This window comes from Chelon labrosus, assembly GCF_963514085.1.
Source record: "Chelon labrosus genome assembly, chromosome: 11".
Classification (NCBI taxonomy): domain Eukaryota; kingdom Metazoa; phylum Chordata; class Actinopteri; order Mugiliformes; family Mugilidae; genus Chelon; species Chelon labrosus.
In genome coordinates, this window is record NC_140344.1 from 11,406,565 (window position 1) to 11,418,596 (window position 12,032).

The 12,032-nt window shown below is 43.2% G+C and overlaps 1 protein-coding gene across 1 annotated transcript; it reads left to right on the forward strand.

Moving 5' to 3' along the window:
- The first annotated feature begins 758 nt into the window (after nt 1-758).
- taf3 (TAF3 RNA polymerase II, TATA box binding protein (TBP)-associated facto) lies at nt 759-7,617 on the forward strand. Its single transcript, XM_084555841.1, has 7 exons — nt 759-1,127; nt 1,576-1,818; nt 2,586-4,429; nt 4,505-4,587; nt 4,981-5,254; nt 5,387-5,493; nt 6,655-7,617. The coding sequence occupies exons 1-7, from the start codon at nt 962-964 to the stop codon at nt 6,767-6,769; spliced, it is 2,832 nt and encodes a 943-aa protein (XP_084411967.1). The 5' UTR covers nt 759-961; the 3' UTR covers nt 6,770-7,617.
- Nucleotides 7,618-12,032: the final 4,415 nt, after the last annotated feature.

Here is a 12,032-nt window from a genome sequence, read left to right on the forward strand (position 1 = left end):
TCAAGAAGATGGGTCCCCCCAAATGAGCTAGGTCTTTGCCCTGGGGGTTCAGGCTGGGTTCTGTAAAGCACCTTGAGACAATCTGTATTGTTACTGATGTTATAGAAATAAAACTGAATTGAAAGACATTATTTCAAGTTTCTCATAATGATGACTAGCTAGGTCTTTTTTCCACCACACTGGGGTAAATGGGTTTCTACGTAAGTGACACTAAAAGTCAGTAGATTTGTTTTTAATTAATAATCCAGCACCACCCAGTGTGTGCAGTTAAACCTGCAGGCACAGCGCACCGTGACTAAAGGTGGTAAAAATGAGCCTGGAAATAGAAGTATGTGTCCAAACGCAGCTGCCTGCTTAGTAATAAAAAATAAATAAAATCAAAAAATGGGTCAAACGTTAACATTACTCGCCGCACATGTATGTTTATTCACAAGAAAAGTGCCACACTCAAATTACTTGGACACCGGAAGTTGGAGTCAGTCGCTAGCGGTCTCTCAAGTGACTCAGCTTTGAGTCAAGTGAAAACTGAAACTGAACTTTAGTGTGTTATTTACGTTAAAATAATTCCTGAGTTAGTGTTCGGAGACTGTGCTTGTCTGTCATGACTACAGTGAATATTTTTAATGGTCTAAATTGCAGTGTTTGTGTAGCTACATGCTAGCTACACGCGTCCACACTGCGCATGTTCAGACGGAGATGAACCGCTCGAACACCGCAGAGCGCTGTAGGCTGACGCTCGCTTGTGCGCATGTGCGGTCTAGATTTCGGGGATGGGTCTATCGATAGAATCAAGATGGCGACTCTGGCAAAACCGCCAATATATTTACTGAAGTAGATGTCCAAATCTAACCGCGGTAGTGGGTTTTCCCAAGCCCCTCGGGGGTTCCGTGAAACATGAAGACCGGGAGCATGTTTTTGAAGAGGAATTGACCGGAATTAATACCTTAACTAAGTCAGCGAGATGTGCGAGAGCTATGCCCGCTCGCTGCTGCGTGTTTCGGTGGCGCAGATCTGCCAGGCTCTGGGCTGGGATGCGGTTCAGCTCACTGCGTGCGATCTGCTGTCCGATGTGTTGCATCGATACATCCAGCAGCTGGCCAGGGTCTGCCATCGGTACTCTGAGCTGTGTAAGTGCCTCGTTTAGTACTCTGATTACTTTTTAAACCGCAAAACTGAACTAGTCGATCACGTTGTTTTTGGGTCCTTCTGTTGCTGGCGCCCCCTAGCAAAAATAGATGTGTCAAAAAGTACAGTAGCTACAAAGCTAAGCATCTTCCGTATATAGTTATTACTGGGGGCATGCAGCTTTCCTGCTGTTTTTATCATTATGAGGAGCCGATAGTCACTTGTATTGGTTTCTCTAGTATTATATTATCGTTTAAATGATTATGTCTACCACTCTGATACCTGTTGAGCATCATTCTAGCCTCCACCAGACAGCCATGTTTGTGCAGCACAGTTACTAGATGCAGTCAAACTTTTGTTTCTTTTCTCAGCCTATAATCCACCTTAAATGTATACTTTAACAATGAGTAGACACAGATTTTCATGGATTGTTTTGATTCCACATTTCAGATGGGAGAACGGATCCAGTCCTGGATGATGTCAGCCAGGCCTTCAGACTGCTGGGAGTGAGTCTGAGTGAACTGGAGGACTATGTCCACAACCTGGAGCCTGTGGCCTTCACCCATCAAACGCCACTCTTCCCTGTTAGCAAAAATAATGTCATGCAGTTTCCCCAGCCTGGCGTCCGAGATGCAGAGGAAAGAAAGGATTACATTCCAGATTACATGCCACCCCTGGTCTCCCTACAGGAAGGTCAGTACATATAGTAGCTCTATGCGCATTACTCTGCATACTCAAAGGTTTCCTCGTGTTCTGATATAATTTGAGGTGCATAACACCTCATATATATGACACTTAAGAGTTGACAGCAAAATAGCTGATAAATATAAACACTAGTAAGTGCACTTTAGTAAGTGCATTTCCAAGAGAATTGATGTTGGTGTTGCCAGAAAGTATGACGTGTCGGTGGGTTGTATGTCAGTGAGCATAGACTAAATATTAGAAAAGTAATGTACAGTGTTGTTTAACGCCACAAACTACATCTTCTCTAAAACATTTTCAACAAAAACTGAAGAAAACCTCAATGAAAGAGGTAAAAATTAAGTAATTGGCATTAGACTTGGATTTCCTTGGATTCAAAAAGTATTTGCGCTGCTTCCCATTTTGTTATAGATTTAATTTTAAATGGATAAAATAGATGTCTTTTTCCACCAACATATGATCAGTAAAATGTGTTCAATAAAAACCAAAACCGAAACCAAGACCAGGACTGCAGCCAGTGATGCATGTGCATTCATGATTTAACGCTTCTGGTAGGGGGTCAGCTGGGATTGCAGTACACTGGTAGAAACCCTGGCGTACTTAATAATTTATTTTTGTAGCAGGGCAACTCTATTTGAATGGTTCATCAGAATAACGTCCTTATTTTTTTTACAGCAGGTGTTGGGGTTGTGAGAATGAATGCAACTTAACTGTAAACAGTGCATAACCAACTTCTTTTCTGTCCCTTTCGTCTCTAGAAGAGGAGGAGGAAGAGGTTCCAGCTGACATGGGCACCTCAGCTGAAGCTATGCAGGTGGCACTGGAGGAGGACGAGGAGGAAATAGAGGAAGATGAGACGGTTAATGATGAAAACCACCCTCTAAAGAGGCACCTGGATAGTCCTGACGCCGCTCTGGGCATGATGCCTACCTCCAAGAGACCACGCATGTACCCTGGCCTCAGCCCAGAATGGGGGGTTGAGCCCAGGGAGCCCCTTACCTCTCTCAACCCACAGCGTGTTCCCCCGGGCATTCTGCCTTCTCATGACAGCCTTGACCCTCTGTCACCTGAAACACCGTCTGGGACCCTGCCTTCCTTCAGACCTCAGCCAGTAATACCAAAACACTCTGATCAAAAAGGCCTCACTACTCCAGGGAGAAAGCCTAAGGTCTCATCCCCTGGCAGACAACGGACTAAGTCGCCTAAAGGGGTCATCCCTGTTCCGGTAGTCGGCAGCCCCATCCATTCTCCAAAGCCGTCTAAGGAAAGGAAGAAATCCCCAGGCAGGACGAAGAGTCCTAAAAGCCCCAAAAGCCCAAAGATGGCTTCAGCTAAAGTATCTCAACCTCAAAGCAAAACGGATAGTGTCCACAAACTACCACTGTTAGCTCTGAGTGAGAGAATGGGCAAAGAGAACATCCATATGCGTCAGAATATCGAGGATAGAGAGATGGCTGAGGGACCTTTCAAGAAACTAGAGCCCGATAACACAGCCATTGATGACTCCATTGATGCTGTGATTGCGAGGGCATGTGCTGAGCAGGAGCGGGAGCGGGAGCCTGATCCCTTCGCTTTCTCCTCAGGCTCTGATTCGGATAGCAATGGATTCTCCAGCCCCAGGAGACTGACCATCATGGAGCCGTCTACACCTAAAGTCCCGATTGGGGGCAGCAACTTGTTAAGAGACACTTCAACGCCCCTTCACCTGCCGCCGCCGCATGTCGGGCTAGGAAATTGGACTATGGATGATTCAATTAATGAGGTGATCCGGAAGGTCAACCAGGGCGGCCCATCGGCCCCTGCTCAAAACCAAGCAGACTATCTGTCATCAGGGTCGGCCTCACCACCTACACCTGAACCTCTGCTCAAAGTGTTTGAGGAGAAGAACAAGATGGTGCCATTAGTAGACGTCAAGAAGAAACTGAAGAAGGATTTGAAAAATAAGATGAAGAAGAAGGAGAAAGACAAGCCCAAAGACAAAGACCGGGAAAAGGATAAGAGCAAGCTCAAAGAGAAGAATAAGGATAAGAACAGGGAGAAAAACAAGGAGTTTTCCAAGGATGGCAAGATGCCCTGGAAAGAGTTTGGAGTCAAGGATGATGAACACTTTCTTCTGCGAGACTTCACGCTGCCTGAGGGCTCCCTCAAAATAAAATCAAGAGATGGAGACGCCCCTAAGAAGGAGAAGGAGAAACATAAAGACAAAAAGAAGGATAAAGAAAAAAGTAAAAAGGACAAAGACAAGAAAGAGAAGAGCAAAGAGAGGAGCAAGGAGGACAAGCAGAAGCAGTCTGCGTTATCCACCTTTTCTCTGGGTGACATCCCACCACTGTTCAGCCCCTCGACCTGCCTGCGCATCCCCTCCATGCTGCCTCCTTTGGCCCCGATCCTCCAGGATAAGGACGTGAAGAGCAAGGAGAAGGACAAGAAGAAAGACAAGAAGGAGAAGAAGAAAAAGAAAGACAAGGAGAAGGACAAGGAGCGAGAGAAGGCCAAAGAAAAGGAGAGGGAGAAAGAAGAGAAGCGGAAAGAAAAGGAGAGGGAAAAGGAGAAACGGGAAAAGGAGAAAGAGAAAGAAAAGGAGAGGATTCGACTGGAAAAGGTAACTTTAATTTTTGTCATGTTTATCATTATGTCTGTGGAAGTGAAATTAACCTCATCCTTGTTGCGTCCTCAGATAAAAACAGACACTCCAGCAGCCTTACCGTCTCCAGTCATCCCCAGACTGACCCTCAGAGTGGGAGCAGGCCAGGACAAAATGTAAGTATCGAATGGAGGTTTCTGTTCATATTTAACATCAACTCTTTGCATATTGAGTAACGTTCTTTTTTTCCCAGCACTTTGACCTCGTACTAGTTGAAGTTATCAAACCTTATTACTTTTGTGGACAGAGTGAAATCTGTCTGGGTTATTGCAGTAAGAAAAAAATTAGTTCCTGCTTTGAATCAAAATGGTTGCGTTAACGCATTATTCAGTTTTTGTACTTATCGAACTTTTGCCTCTTTTTTATTTTTTTGTAAACAATGTGCTCTAAAGTCCAAATGAAACACATTAAAACCCTTTAATATACATTATATGTCATTCATTTAGCTTACAAAGATAGACAGGATGTCCGTTCATACTGTTTTGTATCTTGTCTCTGTCCATCACCAGTGTTATCAGCAAGGTGGTTCCAAATTCAGAGCCCAAGACGCCAGCACCCAAGACCCCCGCTGCCAAGTCAGGACCTGGGAATCGTCCTCGGACGCCTCCGCCTCCCCCAATACTCTCCCCAATCGTGCCCACTCTGCCCCCGCCCCCCTCACCGCTCCCACCCGCTCCTCTCCCGTCGTCGTCTCTGCTCGCTCCGACTCCTATGCTTCCTCATGGCGCTTCCATCAAAACGCCGGTCCGCAGCGTGGTGACTGAGACTGTCAGTACTTACGTGGTGAGTGCTCATACTTTGAGGATGTTTGCATTGGGCAGCCTTCAACAAGAGTATCTGCCGTGTTTATGTAGTAGCTGTTTTGCCATTGAGTGGCGTGTTGATGACACCTTCTGTTGCCTGTTTTCATCCCAGATTCGGGACGAATGGGGAAATCAGATCTGGATTTGCCCTGGATGCAACAAACCTGATGACGGCAGTCCCATGATAGGATGTGACGACTGTGACGACTGGTATCACTGGTAAGAGAGTTTCTACGCTGTATCCTTCTTTGCTGACTTAAAGAACTTCTTTTCTCCATGTTGTTTATTCACAGTAAAATACAGTTTTTTTGCATTTATGTCTTGGGTGGGTGGACAGTACAGTTCATTATATTCATAATTTGGTACGTACTTCTTCAGGTTTGAAGCCACAGATTGTTAGGTTTTCGGAAAAGCAGGGTTATGTCCCACTGGCCATAATTCCTTGTCAAAATAATCGTGTTGACAGGTTGTCAAATTATTTGTTAATTATTTGTTACAAGATATCTTTATGTCAGTAATAGTTCATCCTTGTAATGTGCACATTTACTCATGTAAAATGGATAATAAAACCAAATCATCGCTCAGCTCTAGTATTTCATTTGTATTAGCTCCAAAACTTGCTATGGAACAGTTTTACATGTCTTCCACATGTGACAAGTCCTTATTCTTACTACATTTAACTTATCTTTTTGATTCTTTACACAACCACACACTAGTGAAGCTGCTTTAATCTGGTTCATATCGTTTGATCACACCACTGTTCCATCAAGAACAGCAGAACAAATTCAGAGGGGAACGACATAACTAATGTGCCTGGGAGTTTTAAGGTCCGTAATTCAGCAGTGATGTGTAGCATCTGACGGTTCATCATACAGTCACGTTAACGGTGCTTTTTTGTTACTCTGAAAGTACATAATGTGTAAAGTAATAAGCCAGCGCACAGTGAACCAAGGCTACAGTCCTTGTTGCAGTGGAACAGGTTCGATTCCAGCCTGCTCTCTTCGCTGTGTTGTCCCTTCTCTCTCGCCTCATTTCCTGTCTCTCTCTCCGCTGCCATCTACGGAAAAAAATCGAAATTCCTCCCAAAATTTTTTTTTTAAAGAAAGTACTTCTTTGTTTGAGTAACGATTCAAACTAATCATATTAGGAGCGTATGTCAGCTTTTCCACTGGCAGGCTGCTTGAGCGTCTTTAAGAAGAGTGAGTGCTCTCCTTCTATATGGGTAACAGCAACCTTTAAACTCATATGACAGGACATACCGAAGTGACAAATGTCTCTCACCGAACTGAACACGTGTGCGCTCATACCTCCAGTACAAATGTAAAAATAGCTGTGTTCTCACCATCTTGTCACTAACGTCTTCTTCTCTGGTCTGCTCAGGCCTTGTGTTGGAATCCTTACAGCGCCTCCCGAGGACCAATCGTGGTTCTGCGTCAAATGCTCCAACAAGAAGAAGGACAAAAAACACAAGAAAAAGAAACACAAACCACACTGAGACTATGCAAAAAGCACATATTTTGGACTTTTCTTGGACTAAAGCCATCAATGAACTCCCGTGGCACTGCTGTAAAATAAAAAAGAAAGTCAAAACAGTGGCTGATGCGAACTTCGGATTGATTTTTTCTTTTTTCTTTTTTTTTTTTTTATAATGTCAGCCATGATGCATCGTGAGCTGATAAGAAAAAAAGGCTTCAACCAGCACATATTCGGCCTTAGCTCTCCCGTGGGCTCTGTGGTTTTTCCACTATTCACCTAAAATCTGTTTGCTTGTCGTTCTTGATGTCCAGTTGTTGTAAATGCTGACAGCGGTGTCTGTTTATGGAGACCATGGCAGTGGGTCGCAAAACAGAACCGAGAGCAGCTCACATCTGTCGCCTTTATTTCTGTTCCTTTCCACAAAACAAGTGACCACTATCTCAAGCATCTCTCCTGTTTTCTGCGGTATCATCCAGATTTCATGTATATAATGAAGACGGCATCAGGCATGTATAAATTTGTATATACCAACTCCAGAGCCAAGTGCATTTTCTTCTTAGGATTCTGACCTGTTAAATCCATTTTCACATATTGGTTTTTAAAACATGATTTTCTGTAATTTCTGTACATTTTTTAATTTTAAAGTTTGTATCCTCCCCCCCTCCCATATGGATTAGTCCTGGAGTTATACTGTAGCTGTGCTTGTATTGTAATTCATTTCGCTGATATTTCAATATTAAAGTTGGACAGTCTGTGTACACACAGACTTTAAGATGTAAATCTTGTCAACATCGAAACTGTACCCTGATCTTCTGTCAAACGCCTCTGTGGATCTTTGTTTTCAAACCGCTCACGCTTCTCAAAATTTATCTCTTTTTTTTTTTTTTTTTTCCATTTGCTTTACAAAAATAGATTGAAAATATTTTAACAAACTCGGTTTCACATGGTGAATTATTTTGTTCCCGTGTGCAGCAGTCGGTCACAGATCACGTCCAGGATTCTTCCCTTGCAGCAGCAGTCTGTGCGATGCATTAGCCTAGATTTTTTAGGCTTCTCTGCTCAACTTTATATTCCTCACGTCACCTTTTCCGGGGGAGTTCTTGAAACTAACGTTGCACTATGAAAGCTTATCCAAGGGCTTTAGTGTGGATTGTGAGAAACTGACATCTTAGAGTGTGTCTAAAAAAAAAAAAAAGCAGATCTGGTGTTGCCTTTCCCCAAACGACCACACGGTGTCATTCTTCATGCACAGAAACTGACGTGCTGCTCCATGAGGTGTGGACACGACACAGCAGGCTCACATGAAACGTGTTCCACCACCTCGTGAATGTAAGAAATGTAACAGGTGTTTTTTAGCTGATACATGTGGAATCCGTACATTGAAGTAAAACCAGCTCGAGACGTTCACAAAGACACCCTGTAAGTGACTGAATGTAATTTACAGTGCCTCAGCAGCTAGTCAGACATGTCTCCAGAGAACAGAATGCGCTGTCAGGTAGTTATCAGTGAACTATACTTTTTATGAGACCTCAGCATGTCTGAACTCACTTTTTCCACTCTTTGAAGTGAAATGCACCAATGAAGGGTTTCCAGGAGGACAAGACGGTTAGAGCAGAAGGTTTCATTACCAGTCATAACGTTACATACTGAAAAAGCTCTACATAACAGTGTTTGTGCTGCATACATTTCTGGAAACAGTCAGAAAACCAGTGTTGGCTGACTTCAAAAGTCGAGTTGGTTGATATTATAGCTTGTCAGATGGCAATTTTAGTGCATTCGGTTACCCTAAAACAAAGGCAGCTGGATTTATTGTGTTGAAACTTAACAAGTCCAATTGCCATTGTTTTCACTTTATTTTTTTGAGTATACCATGACCTGGATGATTGAGAATCATCAAGGACAAGACATTTAGTCATTCATAAGCAAGTAATAGTACTTCAGAGAGGTGTGATGACCATCTGTTGAAGTTTAACATAAGGGGAAAATGCATGGACTACTTCCTTTTTTGTATTTTAATCATTGTGTTGACGCTTAAAGCCTAATCATGGTATCTTTTTGCAGTATCTGTTCTGCTTGGCATCAACACATATTCATTTGTTTAGATTGTTATTTAAAAGGAACTGTGCCACGCCTAATCACTAATTCATTCGGTTAATTTAGTAAGTACGGGTCCAGCGACAATCATTATAGTTACACTTTAAATAGAAATGATGCTCTCAGGTGCTTTGTACCCGATGGTTGTTATTTTGAGGACACAGAAAGCACACCTCAGTTTTACACCTGTGAATAATAACTTCACTTCCGTGAAGACCCAAACGGAAATCTACCCAGTGTCTTCTGATAACAGTACGTTAAAAGAGGAAGTGATGGAAAAAAAAAAAAGCGATGTGCAACCAGAGAAAGGGGAAGTAAAATGGCTCCTGCCCATGCAAAACAAGCTGACATTTCAATGCGGTGTAGCATTTTTATCATGCGAGATGTATTCACTCATGCAGGCAATCATGAAGCAGACCTGCAGAGCTGCAGACATCTGAATCTGTCACGGGACACTTGCAAATGATTTGCAAAAAGTTAAAGTCATACAGAAAGTGTTAGAAAATAAGAGTGCAGATGAATTTAAATTATAGTCAGCAATGCTAAAATGCAAACCCCTCTAACAGTTATGAGTGTCTTTCTCCCCCAGTCCCTCAAGTTGGTGTCAGGTCTTGTACATCAGCTTTGTTGCTGACATGTGACAGATCACAAAGTTTACTGCCCTATAAAGATAGAGCTGTGACACCATTTGACATAAAAAGAATGAAATCTTTAATTATTATTACATAAAATGATTTCACCTATCCAGACGCATCCACAATGCATCACAAACAAGACGTGATGCTTATGTAGTACAGTATGAGCAGCTTATTAACAGGTGACAAGTTTCAAATTGTTAATTTATACCTAACGTGAGTTTTGCTTCTTCAGTGTCAGAGCTAATATGAACAGTGCTGGGCATTAGCCTATGCTACAGTGCACAATGTTTGCTGAGCTGTAACAGTTTCAGTTTTAATCTACAAAAACACAGACAATATTTGTCACCCCGAGGGAGCTAACAAGTGGTTAAAAAGGGAAAGCTGGTGGTGGCTTTCACTGATCACAAGGCCACCTGCAGTGCCCTAAACATTCGCTGTTATTTGACTTATTACAGGCATGAGTGCGTTTTGTTTTTCGACTGCAGTCTTCCACTGAAACCCGCTAAGACTCCCTTTCTCATTAAGGTGGATGTCTACAGGATGTGGCTGTTTCTTAAAGCAATACATCTCTTTCACAAGCTCAGTGCAGTAAAAAAATGTATTTTATGTATAATTTCCGTGCAGTAGGAGTTCACTTCTGTAAGCTCTTTTCTGTCACGCACTATATTAACGTACTGTACGTTTTTAGTGCTGCTGGTAGATAAGAGCAGACTTTCAGTTATTCTGAGCGCTACGTGACGCCTGTGGGTCTGACAGTCATGCTAAGCAGCAGCACATCATAAGGAACTGGATTTCGACATCAGTGTTTAAAATATTCATGTCAGCAGAAAGAGAATGAAGAGGATTTTGCGCAATGATCAGAGGAAGTGGATCCCCTTCACGCTGGTCTCTTCGGCTGTGATGCAGCACACACTGACATGACCCTGTTTCAGACGACTTTCCTACTTAATGTCACGTTTCTCTAACGGGACACAACACCTATGGGAGGATGAGACCTAAATTCAATTCCTCTCGGGTTTTATGGAAAGAATACTGGGATAATTGACTTTCAAATTTTTAACCGGGTGTCGTAGTGTCTTTAAAACACTCACTGAGTCTGCTTTGAGAGAACATGTAAAGCTTCTTTTACTTATCTATATTCCAAACTATGGGGCTAACATAGTCAAATGAACTTTGTCCAATGCAAATTAAGATGGTAGCTGCCTTTGGATAATGCTCTGGAGTCAGCTGAAGGTTACAGCCTGTAGTATGTTTAAATGTAATGAGGAGAACCATCCCTCTGCAGACTTGCATTCAGGTAAATGTCATCTGTGCACATGTACAGTACATTGCGCTGTGGAGCACTGTAGTCAGGCACACAGGTGGGCCTGTGTCATCATAGTCCCAAGCAGCCAAATTAACTTTCAAACACTGCAGGTATTTCAGTCCCAGTGCAGACTGTGTTCAGCTTGAAAATGTGAACAGTGTGGGCTGAACTGTAATCTGTCCTTATTTAACAAGTGCTCGTGCTGCTTGCAGTATTTGCATATATTCCAGCAGGTGCTCTTTATCCCTATCTACTCAATAATAGTAATGGCATGAGGCTGTCAAAGAAAGCTCTCTGCCTGTCACCCCGTGGTTTATTATCAGCCATCAGATGGAGAGAGTGTGACACGTGCACCCTTCTCTCTGAATGGAGAATAGTTTTAATGTTTACCTGAAGCATTTACGGGTGTGCAATAATAAGCAGAAGGTTTCTTGATAAAATCTGACAGTCTGCTTGCTAAACTCATTTACCTTGTCTTGGCCATTATTTTAAGAGGTTTACTGATTCAAATGCATGCCAGCGTTGGCAGAAATATGCCACGAAACCCGGACTGGACTGGGAGGAGATCTTATTGCAACTGTGTGGATGTTTCCTCTAATCTCTCCATATCTGACAGTAGGAATAAATCATCCATGTCCAATGTTCTGAAGTTTTCCTAATATGGGTGTCAATTAGTTACAAGAGTGCTGCTGTGGACACATCTCTACAGCCTGCAAACTGGGCTGCCGCAGGCAGCACAATGCATTAGCGCACGATGAGCTGTCAGAGAGGATTATTTCAGCTACCACAGTCAGCGAAGGGGGTGGGCGCCGCTCTGCTGCACTAAACCAAGGAGAAAGAGTGGGTGGGAGACAGAAAAAGGGAGAGAAACACATTGAGGAAAGAGGGAAAGAGAAGAAAGTGTCCGTTGCACCGGGTGGATTTTTCCAGAGTACCGATGTTGGAACACTCTTCTGAGCTGGCCCTGGTGCAGAGTCTGTATGCCAACAGCATGCGCTGTCCCCCCTCTGCGACCGGGATCTCTGTCAGGAATGAAGACCTGCCTATGAGGTATGTTGGGGTTGGCCCCTTATTCAAATTTGGGCTAGCTTTTGTGGAGCAGCCTGTATTTGGACTGCCCCTTTGTCTGGGATGGATAATGTCATAGGATGTATTGTTTCCAGTTGAGGCGTTCTCCCATGCTGTGACTGAGCCTGTGGGCAGGGTAGTGTTCTGGTGTCCCTGTAGGTTTTTATAGGAATCCA

Coding starts and splice junctions, on each gene's coding strand:
- taf3 (XM_084555841.1), top strand. CDS start 962: ATGTGCGAGAGCTATGCCCGCTCGCTGCTGCGTGTTTCGGTGGCGCAG. Junction 1,128..1,575: donor CCATCGGTACTCTGAGCTGT/GTAAGTGCCTCG, acceptor TCCACATTTCAG/ATGGGAGAACGGATCCAGTC. Junction 5,255..5,386: donor AGACTGTCAGTACTTACGTG/GTGAGTGCTCAT, acceptor TTTTCATCCCAG/ATTCGGGACGAATGGGGAAA.